General features: G+C 54.6%; 1 protein-coding gene across 14 annotated transcripts in view; it reads left to right on the top strand.

Annotated features, from left to right (window-relative positions):
* Nucleotides 1–1,316: 1,316 nt before the first annotated feature.
* ADGRL1 (adhesion G protein-coupled receptor L1) overlaps nucleotides 1,317–21,016 on the top strand; it is a 35,256-nt gene continuing 15,556 nt past the window's right edge. For 4 of the 14 annotated variants that reach the window (XM_078360766.1, XM_078360762.1, XM_078360761.1 and 1 more), the window contains exons 1-4: nucleotides 1,317–1,441; nucleotides 7,288–7,501; nucleotides 14,272–14,381; nucleotides 17,889–17,906. In XM_078360766.1, coding sequence (XP_078216892.1) covers nucleotides 1,372–1,441; nucleotides 7,288–7,501; nucleotides 14,272–14,381; nucleotides 17,889–17,906 — 412 coding nt within the window. In that variant the 5' untranslated portion in view covers nucleotides 1,317–1,371. Of the gene's footprint in view, nucleotides 1,442–7,287; nucleotides 7,502–14,271; nucleotides 14,382–17,888; nucleotides 17,907–20,202; nucleotides 20,288–21,016 lie in introns of those variants that run through there. The other 10 variants (XM_078360772.1, XM_078360770.1, XM_078360768.1 and 7 more) reach the window with 5 other exon arrangements.

Here is a 21,016-nt window from a genome sequence, read left to right as displayed (position 1 = left end):
GAAAGAGAATGTATGTTTCTAGCAAGTTACTGGCAAGGCTGATGCCACTGTGCTGGGCCCACACCTGGAGAACCAAAGTGTAGGTAAAGCAAAGAGCCGAGAACAGACATTTGAGTGTGCAACCTTGAGAGGATCTGGGGAGACTGAGGCAGGAGAGAAGCAAGAAGGAGCAGCCATAAGGGAGCAAGAAACTGGTTAGAACTGAGCCCTGGACTGGGCACTGTGGCTCACTCCTGTAATCCCAGAGTTTTGGGGGGCCTGGGCAGGAAGATCTCTTAAGCCCACGAGTTTGAGATCAGACCTGGGCAACGTAGCAAGACCCCATCTCTGCAACAAATTTAAAAACTTAGCTGGTGGTAGTGGCACAAGCCTGTGATCTCAGCTACCCAGGAGTCTGAGGTGGGAGGATTGCTTGAGTCTGGGAGGTCAAGGCTGCATTGAGCTATGATTGTATCACTGCACTCCAGCCTGGGCAACAGAGTGAGACCCGGTTTCTAAAATTAAAAAACTAAAAAATTAAAAAATAAATAAATAAATAAAATTAAAAAACAAGAAAGAACTGAGCCGCTATGCCTGGGGACGGAGCAGGTGGGGAGGATGGCAGGGGAGGGCATGCAAATCTCACCCTGCCCCATCTCCTCTGACCCCCCTCCCAGAGGGAGAGGCAGCGCCCCCTCCCACCCCGCCTGCCTGTCTCCAGCTTACCCTGAAGGTCCCCGGGAGAGGAAAGAGGGGACTTGGGCGTCCCTGGTTCCCGATCTGTGGCGCCAGCTGGATTCTAATTAGCCACCAGAGCTCGAGAGACAGGAAGCAGGGGGCTGGGGGTGGGGGCTTGGATTCCTGCCCAAGACGGGGAGGCTGCAAGGCAGGCTGCACGCCTGGGTCCCCCACTCGGGAGGATGCGTGTTACCTCCTTGCTCACGGTGAGGATGAGGGTGGGGAAGATGAGCGGGCAGGGTCAGTACGGGGATGGGGAAGAGGCTTCTGGAGGGTCCAAGGCCTGCCTGGGACCTCCCCATGAGCTGCCCCAGGAGGTTCTGGCTGGGAAGAGATGGCAGTCTGTTTGCCCGGAGGTACCCAGATGGGTGGGTCTGCCTGCTGGGTGTAGGGGTGGGGGATGAGATGTGAGCTGTAGGCCCTGGAGGGGGCCTTACAGATAGGGCTGACTCGAGGGACATGCTAGACCTCAGCCTCTCAGAGCCACTCAGCTACCAGTAGGAGAGGGGAGCGGCCTGGAGGCCCCTACGCACACCTCATTCTTGCTCTCCTCCCTCAGGCTGGTGGGCCAGGCCGTGGTGCCCACCAGGTGATGTGGGGCGAGGCCCCCCGCACAGGCCACTGAGCGCACCGGACACGCCCCCAGCTGCCACCATGGCCCGCCTGGCTGCAGTGCTCTGGAATCTGTGTGTCACCGCTGTCCTGGTCACCTCGGCCACCCAAGGTAGGTGTTGCTGGGGCCGAGGAGGGGCTGAGGCTCCCAAACCCTGCTGGGAGGGCAGATAAAGTGGTGAAAACCTTCCTGATCACTCAGTAAAGAATCACAGCCCCCCGACCCACACCAGACCTTGGCTGGAGCAGGCCAGAGGAAGAATCGGTGGTAACACACACCCCAGTGCCACCAAGAGGCCCCTGGACCATCCCCTCACCTCCAGTAAGTTGTCTGGGCCAGGTTGGTAGGGGCCATCCCACTGTGGCCCCTGGCACCAGGACAGGCCTTACTGGTGAGCCAGTGCTCTGCTCGCGATCTCGCTTGCACTTGCTCTCGCCCTCTCCCTCCCTCCCTCCCTCCCTCCCTCTCTCTCTCCCTCTCTCTCCCTCTCTCTCTCTCTCTCTCTCTCTCTCTCTCTCTCTCTCTGTGATTACATCTTCAAGGCTCTCACTGGGAAGAAGGCTTAATTAAAGCATGCCCACTGACGTTTATTTAAAAACAACTAATTACCCGACTCGGCCCTATGCTGGCCCTGGGATACTGCACATGCCACAATTAGTGCCCCAAGCCTGCCCGCCCACCCTCACCAATTACTCAATTACCAGCCCTGTGGTGGGCCCTCTTAGGGGACAAGGGCAGGATGAGGTGAGAGGCCAAGAGAAGAGGCCAGTGGGTCCAGCCCCTCACCTTGGGATGTGCCCTTTGCCTGCCCCGACATCCCTGTGTGAAGGGCATTGGTGGGTGACTCTGCTCCCTCCAGCTCTGCCCTTGGGAGAGCTCCAAAGGTTGAGGGAACACGGTTCGGCTGGGCCCCAGGGCCTTGGCACTTCCCCACCCGGCCAGCAGCCTCACTCCCCTGCTGCTACATTCTCTGCCCATCTAGGTCCTGCCCCATTGCCCCAGCTGGGCTGGGAGGGGCCGCCTCCACCCCCAGACCCATCTGAGCCAGCCTTCCACCCCCGGCCCTCCCTCCCAAGCCCGGGAAGGCTAAAATTAGATGAGGAGGCAGATGGTGCTAGAGGAACACATGTGAAATGTTCCCCCCGCTGGGACTCAACTCACCCCAAAAAACCCCAAGGGCCTCCCTGCCATACCCCTGGGTACCCACCTACATCTCTGGAAAGGCTTGGCCCTGTCACCATCCCACATGAGTGCCCTCCCAAACCTCGAACTGCAGATGGTCACTTCCTGCACCTACAAGCGATGGTCCCCACATTGATGCATCTGGGCCCCCGGCTGAGTCCCTGCTCCCTTTCAGCACCCAGCAGGGCCTGGCTGAGACCAGCGTCACAGAAGGTGCTGCCCAGCCAGCATGGACCCTGCCAGGCCCCCTCTGTTGTGCAGACAAACCGCCTTAATAATACTCATGATAATAATAATTAGCATTCATATCATCTCACTGCGCTCTGTGCACATTAACACCCTGGAGCCATCACAGCAGCCTTGTGAGATGGGAATTGTCCTCTCTGCCCCTCAGGGGAGGGACAAAGGCACAGAGGCGGTCAGTGACTTGGACGAGGCTGCAGCCAGGGAGTGGCCGGGATGAAATTCCCACTCTAGCCGGCTGTCTGCTCTAGTTCTCGGTCCCCATATGGTACAAGATGATCACCAACATGGGGCAGTGCAGTCCCCCACTGGAGCTCAGCCTGCTCAGGACATGTCCCTTCCTTGTCACAGTGACCCGGGAGGTTTCCCGGTGATAACCATGAGGCACCTTCCGTGTGCAGGGCACCTTGCTCAGTGCTTCCTTCAAGAGCATTTTCTAAGGCACAGAATCCCTGCAGGAGGACCTGGGGCAGTAGGTGCTCATTTTACAGATTGGGAAACTGAAGCTTGGGGAGAGAACAATGGTGGCTGTTCAAACTTTTTTTACATTTTTGTTTTGAGATGGAGTCGCTCTTGTCACCCAGGCTGGAGTGCAATGGCCTGATCTCAGCTCACTGCAACCTCCACCTCCCAGGTTCAAGAGATTCTCCTGTCTCAGCCTCCTGAGTAGCTGAGATTACAGGGGCCTGACACCACGCCCAGCTAATTTTTTTGTATTTTTATTAGAGACAGGGTTTCAGTATGTTGGTCAGGCTAGTTTCAAACTCCTGACCTCAGGTGATCCACCCGCCTTGGCCTCCCAAAGTGCTGGGATTACAAGTGTGAGCCACCGTGTGCGGCCCCTGTTCTCGAACTTGAGCATGCACCTGGTTGGCACATAGGCTTGCAGGCTCCTGACCTCACCCCGGGATTCTGATCCAGCAGACCCAGCATAGGGCCCAGAATCTGCATTCTGAACCATCCCTCACATCTGCCCTGTCAGCTGCAAAGCCAGTCTCTGTGGTTTCTTCTAGAAACATGAGTTCATTCTCATGCTTTCTCTACCCCTTGCATGGAGTAGGGTGAAGTTAGGGAAGTCCCCAAGACAAGCCTCACTTCTGACACCAATGACAAGTTTAGGGGCCCCCCCAGGGAACACTCAGGTATGATCATTCACTAGGACTTGGAACTGACTAGAAGATGTTATGTTCACAGTTACGGTTTATTACATCAAAAGGATACAGATTAAAATCAGGGACAGGTGTAGTGGCTCACTCCTGTAATCCCACGCCTGGGAGGATTGCTTGAGCCCAAGAATTTGAGACCAGCCTGAACAGAGCAACATAATAAGACCCCAACTCTACAAAAAAAATTTAAAAATTAGCCAGGCATGATGGTATGTGCCTATAGTTCCAGCTACTCAGGAGGCTGAGGCAGGAGGATCCACTGAGCCCAGGAGTTTGAGCTGAGCAGCAGTGAGCTATGATCATGCCGCTGTGCTCCAACCTGGGTGACAGAGTTACTCAGTGGCTCACATCTGTAATCCCAGTACTTTGGGAGGCTAAGGCGGGCAGATCACCTGAGGTCAGGAGTTTGAGACCACCCTGGCCAACATGGGAAAACCCCATCTCTACTAAAAATAAAAAATTAAGTCCAGGCATGGTGGCCCACGCCTGTAATTCCAGCACTTTGGGAGGCTGAGGTGGGTAGATCACAAGGTCAGGAGTTCAAGACCAGCCTGGCCAAGATGGTGAAATCCCATCTCTACTGAAAATACAAATATTAAGGCTGGGCCTGGTGGCTCACGCCTGTATTCCTAGCACTTTGGGAGGCCGAGGTGGGTGGATCACTTGAGGTCAGGAGTTCGAAACCAGCCTGGCCAACATGGTGAAACCTCATCTCTGCTAAAAATACAAAAAAGTAGCCAGGCGTGGTGGTGGATGCCTGTAATCCCAGCTAGTTGGGAGGCTGAGACGGGAGAATCATTTGAACCCAGGAGGTGGAGGTTGCAGTGAACCAAGATCGCGCCACGGCACTCAAGCCTGGGTGACAGAGTGAAACTCCATCTCAAAAAAATAATAATAAATAAAAATTAGCCAGAGGTGGAGGCAGGCGCCTGTAATCCCAGCTACTCGGGAGGCTGAGGCAGGAGAACCATTTGAACCCAGGGACCGGAGGTTGCAGTGAGCTGAGATCATGCCACTGTACTCTAGCCGGGGGGACAGAGTGAGACTCCATCTCAAAAAAAACCACAAAAAACAAAATTAGCAGGGCGTGGTGGTGTGTGCCTATAATCCCAGCTACTGGGGAGGCTGAGGTTGCAGTAAGGTGAGATTGGCCACTGCACTCCAGCCTGGATGACAGAGTGAGACTCTCAAAACAAACAAATGAAAAGCAGGCAAGGGAAGAGATGCACAGGGCAGAGTCCAAGAAGGTTCCTTGCACGGAGTTTCCAGTTACCCCTCCCAGGGACAGCATTAACGCTCCTGGCAACAATGTGTGACAACACGCATGGCGAACTGCCAACCAGAGAGGCTCCCCCCAAGCCTTGTTGTCCAGAGTCTGTGTTGGAGCTCAGCTCTACCTACAGGCCTGAGCTCCATCTCTATCACCTCTAGAGGTCAGCTGAGATCACGTGACCCAAAGCTCCTGCCCTAAATTCTGTCAGCATATTCATTAGCTAGGGCTGCCCTAACAAAGTACCATAGACCATGTGTCTTTGTTGAGACAGAGTTTTGCTCTTGTCTCCCTGGCTGGAATACAATGGCATAATCTCGGCTCACTGCAACCTCCACCTCCTAGGTTCAAGCAATTCTTCTGCCTCAGCCTCCCGAGTAGCTAGGATTTTAGGCACGTGCCACCATACATGGCTAATTTTTGTATTTTTCAGTAGAGACTGGGTTTTGCCTTGGTGGTCAGGCTGGTCTTGAACTCCTGACCTCAGGTGATTTGCCTGCCTCAGCCTCCCAAAGTGCTGGGATTAGAGGTGTGAGCTGCCACACCCAGCCTACATCGTGTATCTTAAGCAACAGACATTGATTGTCTCACAGTTGCCGAGGCCAGAAGTCTGAGGTCAAGGTGTCAGCCAGGGTTGGGTCCTTCTGAGTCCTCTCTCCTTGGCTTTTATTTATTTATCTCTTTTTATTTATTTATTTTGAGACAGAGTCTCACTCTGTCACCCAGGCTGGAGTACAGTGCAGTGGAGGCCCACTGCAGCCTCCACCTCCTGGGCTCAAGCGATTATCCTGCCTCAGCCTCCCAAGTCACTGGGATTACAGGCCTGCCACTATGCCTGGCTAATTTTTGTATTTTTAGTAGAGACAGGGTTTCACCATGTTGGCCAGGCTGGTCTCAAACTCCTGACCTCAGGTGATCTGCCTGCCTTGGTCTTCCAAAGTGCTGGGATTAGAGACGTGAGCCACTGCGCCCGGTCTTTCCTTGTCTTGTAGATGGCCGCCTGTTCCTGTGTCTTCACATTGTCTTCCCCCTGTACACATCTGTGCCCAAATATCCCCCATTAGCCAGGTGCGAGGACTCAGGCCTGTAACCCAGCACTTTGGGAGGCCAAGGCTGGAGGATTGCCTGAGACCATACTTGCTTGGGCAACATAGTGAGACCCCTATTTCCATGACAGTTTTAAAAATTAGCCAAGCATGGTGGCATGCATCTGTAGTCCCAGCTACTAAGGAGGTTGAGGCAGGACGATCACCTGAGCTCGGGAGGTAGAGACTGCAGCAAACCATGATCGCACCACTGCACTCCAGCCTGGGTGACAGAGCAAGATCCTATCTCAACAGCAACAACTTCTACCCCTTTTTTGAGATAGAGTCTCTCTCTGTTGCCCACACTAGAGTGCAATGGCGCAATCATGGCTCACTGGAGCCTCAACCTCCTAGGCTCAGGCGATCCTCTCACCTCAGCCTCCCCAGTAGCTGGGACTACAGGTGTGTGCCACCATGTCTGGCTAATTTGTGTATTTTTGGTAGAGACAGGCTGGTCTCAAACTCCTGGGCTCAAGCAGTTCACCTGCCTTGGTCTCCCAAAATGCTGGAGTTACAGGTGTGTGCCTCTCAGCCTGGCCAAAATTTCCCATTTTTATAAGGACACAGTCATACTGGATTGGGGCCCACCCTAACAGCTTCATTTGAATTTATCTCTGTGAAGACCTTATCTCCAAATAATGTCACATTTTCAGGTCTTAGGGGTTAGGACTTCAGCGTATGAATTTCAGGGGGACATAGTTCAATCCATAACAGTATATCTAGTGTAGCCCAAGGGCCCCAGGAAAACAGACACTCTTATCAAGTAGGGCATCCCAAAGGCTTAGACGTCACCTCCTAGGCACTGAGAGACCAGGCTCTCTTTGGGCCGGGTTAATGTCCTCACTACACAGGTGGGCACACCGAGAGGCCCATTCTACAGCCGAATCAACTGAGGTTCCCTCAGCTGGCTTCCAGGACACAGCCTGGGCTGCAGTCGGCAGCAGGCAGGGTCTTTCCTTCCTGGCCCAGGCCCAGGCCCAGGAGTGACACCGTCCCCAACCCTCCCCGCAGGCCTGAGCCGGGCTGGGCTCCCGTTCGGGCTGATGCGCCGGGAGCTGGCGTGTGAAGGCTACCCCATCGAGCTGCGGTGCCCTGGCAGCGACGTCATCATGGTGGAGAACGCCAACTACGGGCGCACAGACGACAAGATTTGCGACGCTGACCCTTTCCAGATGGAGAATGTGCAGTGCTACCTGCCGGATGCCTTCAAGATCATGTCACAGAGGTGAGTGGGCTCTCGGGTCAGTTCCTGGATGAAGCTGCACCTAAAAGCACTGGACACCTGCTGGTGCGCCCCTTCACCATTCGTCTTTCTGTCATGCATTCAACACATTTACTGAGCACTTACTAGGTGCTGGGCCCTGTGCAAACAGAGGATAAGACTGAGTCCATTCCCCACAACCAGCCTGTGCCCTGATACAGGCCTATCCCCATACACACACCGGCAAGTCCCTCCCCCACCAGCCTCTTACTTCCAAAGTTTCCATCCCGAGATTAGCCAGGTTTTGAGATGGAGTCTTGCTCTGTCACCCAGGCTGGAGTGCGATGGCACGATCTCAGCTCACTGCAATCTCTACCTCCTGGGATCAAGCAATTCTTCTGCCTCAGCCTCCCAAGTAGCTGGGATTACAGGTGCTCATCACCACGCCTGACTAATTTTTTTGTTTTTAGTAGAGACAGGTTTTTGTCATCGGCCAGGCGGATCTTGAACTCCTGACCTCAGGTGGTCCGCCTGCCTCAACCTCCCAAAGGAGGGAGTCATTACAGGCCTGAGATGAGCCACCACGCCCAGCCTATGCCAGGGCAGTTTGGAGCTTGTAAAATACAAAGAATGGCAGGACAGAGTGAAGGTGTCATGGGAGGACTTGTCCCTTTATCCCAGACTTTTTTTTGTTTTTGAGAGACAGTCTCACTCTGTCGCCCAGGCTGGAATTCAGTGGCACAATCACAGCTCACTGCAGCTCTGACCACTAGGGCTCAAGCAATCCCCCCACCTCAATCCCCTGATGAGCTGGGACTACACCATGCCTGGCTAATTTTATTTTATTTTCGGTAGAAGTGGGGTCATCTGTGTTGCCCAGGCTGGTCTTGAACTGCTGACCTCAGGCAGTCCTGCCTCAGCCTCTCAAAGTGCTGGGATGACAGGCATGAGCCACCGCACCTACCCATCCCAGATGTGAGAGGCCATGAGGCTTCTCCAGGACGGACACACCCACCGGGGTACAGATGATGGAAGCATAGGCATGTGAGTGAGTGTGTGTGGGGTGAATGCTTGAGGGTACAAGACTAACGAAATGTGTCTGTGATTGCATGTATTTATAAGTGTGACCGTATTTTTTTTTTTTCCTGAGACAAAATCTCACTCTCTCTCGCCCAGGCTGGAGTGCAGTGGCGCAATCTCAGCTGACTGCAACCTCCACCTCCAGGGTTTAAGCAATTCTCCTGCCTCATCCTCCCGAGTAGCTGGGATTAAAGGCACCATCATGCCCGGCTAATTTTTGTAGAGGCAGGGTTTCACCATGTTGCCGAGGCTGGTCTTGAACTCCTGACCTCAGGTGATTCACCCACCCGACTTGCCCTCCTGAAGTGCTGGGATTACAGGTGTGAGCTACCGTGCCCGGCCAGTGTATTTGAGTATGAGGGTGTGTGCGTTTTTGAATGTGTGATTGAATGTGTTTTTGTGACTGTGTCTGTATGTGTGTGTGAATAGGTGTGGGTGTGTGCAGATGTATGTGACTAAGCATATGTCTTTGCGTCTGAGTGTCTTTATGAGTGACTGTGTATTAGAGTGTATATCTGGGTGGGTGGGTGTGGGGGGGTGTGTGTGAATATGGGTGTATGTGTTTGTGGGTGAATATGTAGTTATAGGTCTGAGTGAGTATGTTTAAGTGTTTGTGAGCAGGTGTGGGTGTTAGCATGTGTGTGAGCATTTGTCTTAGAGTGAGCATGTGTGTTTGTGTGACTGACGGAGGTGTGTGTTTTCATGTCTGAGTGGTGGGGTGAATGGGTGAGCATCTGTGGGGGTGGGTGGGTGTGGCTGTCTTTGTGTGTTTAAGTGTGTCTGGGTAGATGTGTGTATGTGGATGAGTGTGTGTGGTTGACTGGGAGTGTATTTGTATTTCTTTGAGTGTGTGACTGTGTGTGTGAGCTTGGAGGGGTTGCCCCAGGCTGAGGCATCACGTGTGCAAATCTTCACAAGCCTCTCTCACACCCACAGTCAGTCCATATAGAGCCAATTAGCCCTTCCTTCAAATTACACCCGGGCTGAATGTGGTGGCTCACATCTGTAATCCTAGCACTTTGGGAGCCCAAGGTTGGGTGATTGCTTTAGGCCAGGAGTTCAAGACCAGCCTGGGCAATATAACGAGATCCTGTCTCTACTAAAAACTAAAACATAAATTAGCCAGTCACATTGGTGTATGGCTGTGGTCCCAGCTACTCAGATGACTGATGCAGGAGGATCACTTGAGCCCAGAGTTTGAGGCTTCAGTGAGCTGTGATCCCAGCACTGCACTCCATCCTGGGTGGGTGACTGAGCGAGACCCTGTCTCTTAACAACAACAACAAGACAGGCCAGGCGGGTGGCTCATGCCTGTAATCCCAGCACTCTGGGAGGCTGAGGCAGGTGGATCAGCTGAGGTCCAGAGTTTTGAGACCAGACTGGCCAACATGGTGAAACCCTGTCTCTGCCAAAAATGCAAAAATTAGCCAGAAATGGTGGTGTGCACCTGTAGTCCCAGCTACTCGGGAGGATGAGGCAGGAGAATAGCTTGAATCCGGGAGGCAGAGGTTGCAGGGAGCCAAGATCACGCCACTGCACTCCTGCCCAGGTGACAATCAAGACTTCGTCTCAAAAAAAAAAAAGTTACTAGGGGTCGCTGAGAGCCCCAGGAGAGCAGGAGAGGTTTGGCCAGGGGATGAGAGTGTTCAGGTGGCTGAGACAGCTGGGCTGGGCTGGAGGCGCCTCATCATCTCCTCCTCCTCTCTGTCTGTCTCTTAAACTGCCATTCCCCTCCAGCAATCTTGCCCCTCTTCCCTGCCTCCTGTCTCCTGACACCCCTACGTGGCTCCAGCCTTTGGTTAGGCTGTGCGCCCCCTCCCTGGGAGCCCCCTTCCTCCTGCCTCTCCAAATTCTCCCTGCTGACTTCATTCAACACCAGCTTTGGGGGACTGCATTCTTCTCATCATCTCTCTAGCACCTAGTACAGCATCTGGCCCAGTTCCAGTCTCCATGGGGAATGGTGTGCAGAACAGTTACTGGGGCTGAGGGAGTATGATGAGGCCTCTGGAGTCACATCCAGAAGGATTTGCGAGGGGGCCTCAGTCCTGTTTACTTTCCATCGAGTTCCCAACCCCTGCTGCTCCACATCCAAGCCTGGAGACTTTTTTTTTTTTTTTTTTGAGATAAAGTCTCGCTCTGTCCCCCAGGCTGGAGTGCAATGGCACAATCTCGGCTCACCCTTTCTGGATTCATTCTCCTGCTTCAGCCTCCCAAGTAGCTGGGACTACGAGCATGCACCACCACACCTGGCTAATTTTTTGTATTTTTAGTAAAGACAGGGTTTCGCCATATTGACCAGGCTGGTCTCAAATTTCTGACCTCGATTGATCTGCCAGCCTTCGCCTCCCAAAGTGCTGGGATTATGGTCATGAGCCACTGCGCCTAGCCTAGGTATTCACTTGTTGGTGGACATTTGGGCTGCCTCCACTTTTTGGTGATTGTGAATAATGCTGCTGGGAGCATGCACGTACAAAGATCTGCTCTCTAACACTGGTTTTAAATTATTTTGGGTACAGCAGTCCTCCCTTATCCACTGGGGAAATGCTCCAAGAACCCCAGTAGATGCCTAAAACTGCAGGGAGCAAGTGAACCTTATATATACCATGTTTTCTCCTATACATCACTAACTATAATAAAGTTTAATTTACAAATTATGCACAGCTGGATGCGGTGGCCCATGCCTGTAATCCCAGCACTTTGGGAGGCCGAGACCAGCTGATCACTTGAGCCCAGGAGTTCGAGACCAACCTGGGCAACATGGTGAAACCCATCTCTACTAAAAATACAAAAGAATTAGCTGGGCGTGGTGGTGCATGCATGTAGTCCCAGCTACTCAGGAGGCTGAGGCAGGAAAATAACCTGAGCCTGGGAAGTAGAGGCTGAAGTGAGCCACGATCACACCACTGCTCTCCATCCTGGGCAACAGAGTAAGATGCTGTCTAAACAGTTAATAATAATAAAATAAAATAGACTGGGTGTGATGGCTCATGATTGTAATCCCAGCACTCTGGGAGGTGAGGTGGGTAAATTGTTTGAACCCAGGAGTTTGAGACCAGCCTAGGCAACATGGCAAAACCCCGTCTCTGTTAAAAATACAAAAATTAGCAGGGTGTGGTGGCTCATACCTGTAGTCCCAGCTACTTGGGAGGCAGAGGCTGGAGGGTCACTTGAGCCTGGGAGGCTGAGGCTGCAGTGAGCCAAGATTGTACCACTGCACTCCAGCCTCGATGACAGAGTGAAACCCTGTTTCAAAAATAATAATAAAATAGGCACAGTAAGAGACTAACAACAATAATAAATTTTAGTAGTAAATTATTGTTACATAAAATAAGGGCTACTTGACCATAAGCACTGTGATACTGTGACAGTCGACAGATAAATGAGATGACGACTAGGGACAACAGACAGGGAGCAGATCCAGCGTGGACACGTTGCATACAGCATGAGATTGCATCAGGCTGCTCAGAACATCACACAACTTAAAATTTATGAATCGTCTGCTGCTGGAGTGCAGTGGTACAATCTTGGTTCACTGCAACCTCTGCCTCCTGGGTTCAAGTGATTCTCATGGCCTCAGCCTCCCCAGTAGCTGGGATTATAGGTGTGCCCCACCATGCCTGGCTAAATTTTATATATTTAGTAGAAATGGGGTTTCACCATGTTGGCCAGGCTGGTCTTGAACTCCTGGCCTCAAATGATCCATCTGCCACAGCCTCCCAAAGTTCTGGGATTACAGGCATGAGTCACCATACCCGATCCCAATGAGTGAGTGAGTGATTGATTATTTGAGATGGAGTCTCGCTCTGTTGCCTAGGCTGGAGTGCAGTGGTGTGATCTCGGCTCACTGCAATCTCTGCCTCCCTGGTTCAAGTGATTCTCCTGCCTCAGCTTCCCAAGTAGCTGGGATTAGAGGCACATGCCACCACGCCCAGCTAATTTTTTTTATTTTTAGTAGAGATGGGTTTTCAGCATGTTGGTCAGGCTGGTCTCGAACTCCTGACCTCATGATCTGCCCACCTTGGCCTCCCAAAGTGCTGGGATTACAGAGGTGAGCCATTGTGCCCAGCCAGTATTCTATTTTTAAAGAAGAGGGTGAGGCGGATGGATATAGACCTTCCCATGTGCCTTCCTGCCCCACCTTTTTCTCCCTCCCTGCTAGATCCTTAGTCCCTTCTTGAGTGTCTGCTTGTGTTCAGTACCCTTGGTTAAGAGCAGGACTGAAGGGGAGACACAGGGCCTCTTCTGCCCCAGACCTGTCTGGAAAACCTCTCAAACTGTGTCCATGGCTGTGTCCTGCCTGGCCTAGCCCCAGCCTGCTGCAAGGAAAAGAGACCCTGACAGGGGACAGAGAGACAGACAGCAGATGAGACACATCTTTTAGTTGTTGTTAAATACGTTCCCCCTTACATGCTACCAGCCCCCTGGGAAGGTGACAGTGACTTGGAGGAGTTCCCTCTTGGGAACTGAGAATGGCTTTTCCCAGGGGACGTTCTCCTGGCTGCCCTGGCTATAAGTCTGCACAGCAGCACTGCCCAAAGGGTAGGACGTGTCCACGAGATGGTGTGAAGTGGACACAGCTGGACACTGAACAGTTCATTGATCGTATGTCTGCACCACCTCACGTGCGTGGCTTCACATGTATTACTCTCCATTGAACAATGAAGGGGCTTTAAAGTCCATTTGAAGAAAACTGCTAAGGATATAATAGTGTTGGCTATACTCAGAATGAAAGTGATGAGGGGTGGCCAGGAAAGCACTGTTTAGGGGGTGACTCCTCCTTCTCAGCCCTGAGCATGATGCTGTGCTGGGGCTGAAAGTAGAAGAATCCTGATGGGAAAGAGAGAGCAGGCAGGAAATGGAAAACAGTGCCCACACAAGGCCTCTGGGCTTGTTGTATTAGCCTGTTCTTACACTGCTATGAAGAAATACCTGAGATTGGGTAGTTTATAAAGGAAAGAGGTTTAATTGGCTCATAGTTCTGCAGGCTGTACAGGAAGCATAGTGGCTTCTGCTTCTGGGGAGTCTCAGGAAATTTACAATGCTAGCAGAAGGCGAAGGGGAAGCAGGCACGTCTTATATGGCCAGAGTGGGGGTGGGGAGCTGGGCGTGGTGGCTCATGCCTGTAATCCTAGCACTTTGGGAGCCCGAGGCGGGTGAATCACGCGGTCAGGAGTTCAAGACCAGCCTGGCCAAGATAGTGTAACTCCGTCTCTACTAAAAATACAAAAAATTAGCTGGGTGCGATGGCACACACCGGTAATCCTAGCTACTCCAGAGGCTAAGGCAGAGAACTGTTTAAACCCAGGAGGTGGAGGTTGCCGTGAGCTGAAATTGCACCACTGCACTCCAGCTTGGGTGACAGAGGGAGACTCCATCTTAAAAAAATAAAAAATAAAAAAAATGAGAGCGGGGGAAGTGCTACACACTTTTAAACAACCAGATGTCAGCAGCACCCAGGGGATGGTGCTAAACCATTCATTAGAAACCACCCCCACCATCCAGTCACCTCCCACCAGGCCCCACCTCCAACACTGGAGATCACAATTCAACGTAAGATTTGGGTGTGGACACAGATCCAGACTGTATCACTTGGTTTTTAGCTCCAGTGCCTCTTCCCAATTTGAGGGAGTCTATGACACCCTGACCTTGGAACATGCACTGCTCCGAGCCCATTCTATGTCTTTCTTTCCCAATGCCCTCTCTCTCTTCCGCAGGTGTAACAACCGCACCCAGTGCGTGGTGGTTGCTGGCTCGGATGCCTTTCCTGACCCCTGTCCTGGGACCTACAAGTACCTGGAGGTGCAGTACGACTGTGTCCCCTACAGTGAGTCATCTTGTTCCTTGTGCGGACACGGGCCCTTCCCCCATGAGTGAGGAGGAGACACCTTGACCCATCACACAAGTGTGCACATGCAAGGGGCCTGGGCACAGGGGGGACAGCCAGGTCTGCTCTCTCCAGCACACATTCTCTCCTCCCAGACACCACTGTCCACACTCAGTGCCTGCTACCCCGCCTCACAGACTGTCGCCTCCTGTGGGAGCACCTTGTCCAGCTCTCCTTACCCTGGCCCCCTCACCCTGCTTCTTCATACCCTGTGCTCATTTCCACAATTCCAGGCCGTGGTCCTGTGCGCTGCCTGGCATACTTACATCTCTCTCTTCTCCCTTGACCTCGATACTTTCCTTGCCCATCTGCCTCCCTCTTCTTACATCCCTTCCTTCTCTGACCCTTCTCATCCACCTTCTCTTCCTCTCACTCACCCCATTGCCCCTCTCAACACCTCTCCTTTCTGTAGGCACCCTTACTCCCCACATGCCCCTTCCCAATCATGGAAGCTAGACTATAAACCCATAGAGCGGCAGACCACCCTTTGAGGCCTGGTGGCAGATCCAGGGTGAAGGCCTGGGGGACATTTTCAACAGATTCATAGTTCCCCATTATCATGTAGCACTCCCTGTCTGCAAAGGAAGTGCCACCATGTTTGACTGAGGGTGGCCTGAAGAAAGTGATTTGGGGAGCCAGAAGTCTGGCTGTCTTGCACCTGACCAAGGGGAGCAGACAAAGACAGGGTCTCTCCTCCTCAGCACTCTGCCCTTGACATTGCCTTTTTCCTGCCCTCTCTCCTTCCTCCCTCCTTCCCATTATCCCTTCCCCTTTCCTCCCACAATGGGTTCCATGTAGCCAACCTGGTGGTAGGGCCTCCAGGCAGAGTGGGGAGAAGCAGGGCCACCAGGGTGTCTGAGTGTGGCGGGCCAGGGTTGGGGACCAAGAGGCCCTGTAACTCTCCCTCCTCTCCCCTCCCACCCCAACCTTCCTTGCCAACCTTTGATTTCTCCTCGCAGGTGACTCGATGCTGGGGAAACAGGATCCCTTCTGTGCTTCCATACTTTTCTTCTTTTACTCCTCGTCCTTTCCTTTCAGCACCTGAGGCCTTCAGCCACCACCGAGGGGGACGCCCATCTGCTCCTTGAAGCCTCCCCACAGCACTGGGGACACGGCCGACCCCCGAGGCTGGGATGGCAGGGAAGCGGGGGCAAGGAGGCAGTGAGCTCAGCATAGAGGGGCAGTCAGTTGGGTGTAGTTTCAAGGCTCGACTGGGCTCTTGAGTTTTTTGTCTTTGAAACCTTGAGCAAATGACTTAATTTCTCTGAGCCACTATGGAAGGAGGTATGAGTCTGAGAGATGATGTGTGAGAAGCGCCTGGCCCAGGGCCGACCGCAGAGTGGCTCCCGGTGGCAGGGTTTTGAGTGCCGAGTGTAAACTTGCCAAGGGCAGAGGCTTCGTCTTCATCTGCCGCCCCAGCGCCCAGACCCGTGCCTGGTTCAGAATGTGCTCAGTAATAGTTCTAATGCCCTTTAAGCCAGCTGAACCTGTGTATTCATCTGTGATGGGTGTAGGGGGGTCAAACACCTTCCCTGGGAAGCTGCAAGGAGTAGCGACAGTGTGTCAAGCTTGTGTGTGCCCGAGCTTTAGACGCAAAGGAAACGGTGCCTGCTTCTGCTTTTACCAGCCATGCGGTCTCACTTCACTGAGCCTCAGTTTTCCCATCTGTAGACAGGGTTCCTGAAAGACGGCCTGTGAGGTACCTAGCATAGTTGCTGGCCCCTTGTGAGTGCTAGACATTTCGTAGTCTTTGCTTTTGTTGCAACTCCTTGTAATGCGTCTTGTCAGTGATGATGATTACTATGGTAATAGAAATTAAATAATAATGGATCGTGAACCCAACTTGTCTTGAGGCAGGCGAGATAAAGGGCAAGAAAAACTCCCTGGTCCAAGTGGAAACCAAAGCAAGTAGATGAGACGCTCAGGTCAAGCAGCAGGAAAGAAGGTAGGGGAGGAGAGGAGCTCAGAGACCTGAAGCTGAGGCCCTGAGTGTGGTCCAGGGGCCACAACCCACAGAGACAGGTGGGCTCTAGGGACAGAGGGCAGGACACTTCAGAGGATGGGCAGCCGCCTGTCTGATGGAAGAGAGCTAGCCCGAGCCCGAGGGGAGACAGGAGGCACACACATGGTGGATGTTGGGGGCAGAGCTAACCCTGATCCTTCAGAAGGAGGAGGCTGGAGTTAAAGGAGGACAGGAGGTAGCTAGAGGACAGGGAGGCCAGACACTCACTTGTCCCCCAAATGTTCGCTGAGCATCTCCTGAGTGCTAGGCCCTGGGTGAGGCGCTGGGAAGGGAGCCAGAGGCCACCCTGCAGAGCTCCCTGCTGGAACCTTCAGAGAGGGGCCAGGAGAACCAGGCCCTCTGGTTAGAAGTTCCTGAGGGGCCAGGGATGCAGACGGGAGTGGCCTGGGCAGTGACTCAGCCCAGGGCTTCAGAGGCTGGGGTGACCCCAGTGCTGGTATGGGTGGCAGGGGGCACGTGATGTGTGGGGATCCTCCCACACACTGGACAAGCCCTACTAACGCTGTATTTGCTTTGCAGCTGAGCACAGTCTAACCGTGCCCCTTCCTCCCCCAGGTGCCGCCCGCCCACAGGGCAGCAGGCAGGGCGGAGTTCCCGGCCCCTGGGCCCCTGGGCCCTGGGTGGGTTAAGCAGAGAAGCTGAGCCTCGGGCTTGCCCCGGGGAAGCCTGGGAGCTTTCTGTGCCCCCACCTGCTGTCCCACCCAGTCTGTGTCCTCCATCCCCGCCACCTCTCTGCCTCTGTCTCCCCGACCCTGGTGCTCTCTGGGGCCCGGGTGCATCCGCCCGTCTGCCTCTCTGTCGTTCTGTGTCTGGCTCTGCCACCTTCTCTCTGTGTTTGCTTCTTCTGGGTTGTGAGGGCTTGGGGGAAGTCAGCTGGACCTGGATGAGGCCAGCACAAAGGGGAAGCAGTTCAGCCTGTTTTTCAGCTGGGTGGGGGCCCAGGCCCTGGGAGACACTGAACCCCTTCCCCTGGGGCCCCTGGTTCTAGCAGGAGGGCAACAGGCAGGGTGGGAAGGAAGCTGAGTGGCTCGTCCACCCCACCACTCCCTGGTACCCCCTCTGACCAGAGCCCACCTCCCACCTGGGGCTCCCCACTCCCTGTCCCCTCTGCACCAAGGGTGCCCCCTCCCACCCCTGTGTCTCTGTGTCTCTTCCCTCCTGTGTGTGTCCCCCTCGTCCCTCTGACTGTCTCCCTGGTACCCTCTCACCCCACCTGACTCCCCACCCAGAGGAAGGGACCTGGGGGCGGGGGCCCGAACTGATGCTACGGAAGGGGTTGGGGAAGCAGGAGCGAGGAAGGAAAGGAAAAGGGGGCGTGTTGCCAGAAAAGAAACGAAAGCAATTTAATCTCTTTTTTTTTTCTCTTTTTTTCTTGCACATTTTTTTTTTCAATTTGTTTTCTCTCTCTCTTCCGATGCTTAAAGTAGAAGTGGAGCAGAAAGGTAAACGCACTGTTACCAATGCTAACCCCTAACTCACACTTTGTTCTACCTGTACCATACTTATGTGACCTGCCCTCCCTCCTGGCCCCTTCTTCTCTCCCCCACCCACACTCGGTCCGGTCAGTATCCCCCACCCCGGGTTGTCCTCCCAGTGGGGCCAGCCCTGGTGCGGCCACGGGCATCTCCACCCTCCAGATACCCATGGAAGCTCCTCTCTGAGCTTGGGGAGGATTTTCTCTCTTGCTGTTTCTCTCTCTGTCCCTCCTTCCTGGTCCCTGGCCCTTTCAGGGGACCTGGCCCTCTCTCATACTTCTTTTGCCTCCTTCAGGAGAAGTGTATAAGCATCCAGGGCGGGTGGGGAGGGAGGGACTCCCTTCCCCGGCTCCCCCACTGGGGCACCGGGTGAGCTGTCTCTCTCTCTCTCTCTCTCTTTCTGTCTCTTCTCTCTTCCTCCTTCCCCTGTACCTTTTATAACATGTTTCCAGTTCAGGGGAGGCGGGATGGAGGGGATGCTATTGTTTTCCTTTTGGGGAGCAGATTCCTCCTATGTCTCGGGCTCCTGGTGGCTTAAGTTCCTTCTGGTTTGACGTTTCCAAGGCCCAGAGCTGTTTTGGAGCACGGAGCACCAGTCCTCCCCACCCCCAACCTGATCCCCATCTCTGACCAGCTGGGGGCCCAGCCCTGGGGAGGGGTGTCAGCTGTCCCAGCCCTGGGAGGGGGTAGCCTGCCAAAAAATGAAAAATGAGGGCGAGGGGGTGGGGGTGGGCCTCCTGGAGGGGGGAGCGAGGGGTGGGGGAGTGTGTTTTCTGTTTCTTTCACACTTGCAAAGCTGCAGTCAGGGTTTCTTCTGGGCTGTTGTGGTTAGAGGACCAGGGGAGAGGGGTGGCGGGCAGGGGGGCACAGTCTGGGACTTCCACAGACTCCGTAATTTCGGGAAGAGAACTCCCTAATGGATGGGATGGGGCTGTCGATTATTGTTGGGGCGGAGGTGCTGCTGCTGAGGGGCGCTTCTAGGGTGGGATGTTAGGGATGACCATTTCCTCCCCAGAAAGTTTTGGGAAATTGACCCATCTGAGGCCGGCAGCAGTGGGCAGGGCTGGAGGATGTGGCCTTTAGGGATCCTTTTTGCCTTGAAATTACGGTGGTCTGTGGAGCATCCCTTATGAAGGAGGTGGGGCAGGGTCCCTCTGAGCTGCTCCCCTCCCCGTCTTCTCCTCTCCCCCATCTCAGAGAGGCCTGGGCTACTGGCCTGAGGTCCGCCCCCTCACCGCACCCCTCCACTCTCCGCTCTCTCTCCTGGAGTCTCTCTCCCTCCCAGCACCAGCCACTCTTCTTGCAGGCCCACTGGTTTGGATGCGACACCACTGGAGCTTTTCTCTTCGAGGGCCAGGGCAGGGCGGGTGGGGTGACGGGGCAAGGGAGGGAAGAGGAGGGATTGGGAGCTTGGTGCTGGTGAAGGGCCTTGCTGTCCAAGGCCCCAGACAGACCCTTCCTCATCTTCTCCCCCTCTCCCTGGAGTTGACCTCTAACCACATTTTTCCTCCCGAGACCCTCTAACCAGGTCAGGCTCTGAGGCCTCCCTCCCACCGTCCCCTTCACACAAACATGTCCCCTCAGATGCCACACACCTTGCAGGGGAGAGGAGGGGCAGGGTGGTGACTGGCTTGGGCAGAGGCCAGTGTGATGGACGGAGGGTGCAGGCCAACCCCTTGGGAGAATGGCCAGTTGCCAGGGCCCAAGCCAGGGTCACTCTGGATCCTGCCCAGCTCTGTGTCCCAGACTCCCCCCACCGTACAAAAACTACATGCTCCTGGCTGCTTCGTGCCAGGGGGCCCCTGAGCCACTCTGTCCCCAGTGCTGTGAAGGGAGTGCTGCCTTTCCTCTCCCTCCCAAGCCTGCCGGTAGTGGGGAATGAGGACTATCTCTTTCCCAAGCCCATCTCGCCACTAGGGCTGACCCCCAAGCTGATGCCAGGTCCCAACCCTCCCTGTTCCCCTCGGGGCCAGCTGCTTTGGTGACAGGCCAAGCAGGAGCAGAGAATTCACTGCAAACCCCCCACCCTCGCCCTGGCCTGTGTGTGGGTTCTGCTGGTCGGGAGGTGAGGGAGGCCTGACCATCCTGGATGGAGGGGCGCGTGGATGTCGGCACTTTGGGAGGAGGTGGGGGGTCTGGCCACACTGACCCCCGGATCAGTCAAGGGGAGGCTAGGAGTAGGTGGCGCTGGGACGTGACTGGGCAAGGGTGGGCTGGCCAGCAGCGGCCAACGAGATGCAGTTGAGGTTTTCCTCCTTTTCAGGGATTGGGGGGGTGGGGCGGGGCCCCCCACCTTTCTGACATCAGCGCTGCCTTGGTCCCTCCTCCCGAGCCGGGGATGGTCGCAGGTAAATCGGGGTTCGGGCCAGGGGAGGTGGGGGGCCTGGCTGGGGCGGGCTGGGTCTTTATCCTAGCGCCTGATTCCCTCCCCTGCCCCCTCCGAGCTGGACCTGGGACTGCCCCCCTGAGGGACCCTCAGTCGGGCCTGGGCCTTGGAGTGAATTCTCTGCTCACCCCTCTCTCCTCCGCCAGCACTAACCCTTTCTTCCCAGGTGGTCTCCAGCGCGGCCTCCCACGGAGCCAGGACCTCGCCAAGTCCCCACATCCCCTTGTCTCTCTTCCCCCTGCACAGCTCTCCTCTCCCTCCCCAACTCTCCCGGGAGTCCTGTCCCTCTCCATGTCCCCACCCCAACCCCTGTGCACAGTGCCACTGTCTGCTGCTGAGCCAAACCCCATGAGAGACCCTGCCGGCTGGGGGCAGGGCAGGGCACCCTTCAGGAGGGGCCAGACTCTTCTGTTCCCCATCCTAGCCTGGGAGCTGCCTCTGGGAATCCCTTCCTCGGCTACCGACTTCGTGGGTACCGGGTGTGGGGTGGGATACAGGCTGCATCAGGAACCTGGGGAGAGAGTTGAAACCTCTATCCTTGCCCCAGCCTGGAATAGAGGGACACTCCTGACACCCACAGTGGGTATGGAAACATCACTCTGCCTTGCAATTTTTGCAGGAGGAAGAAAGTGGAGTTAAAAAAAAAAAAATCTGTCCAGGTGTGGTTGGTGAAGGATGGGACCCTGGACCC

Source organism: Callithrix jacchus, chromosome 22 (genome assembly GCF_049354715.1).
Source record: "Callithrix jacchus isolate 240 chromosome 22, calJac240_pri, whole genome shotgun sequence".
NCBI classification, from domain to species: Eukaryota; Metazoa; Chordata; class Mammalia; order Primates; family Cebidae; genus Callithrix; species Callithrix jacchus.
The sequence above is the reverse complement of the archived record's forward strand: the minus strand, read 5'-3'. Positions and strand labels throughout refer to the sequence as shown.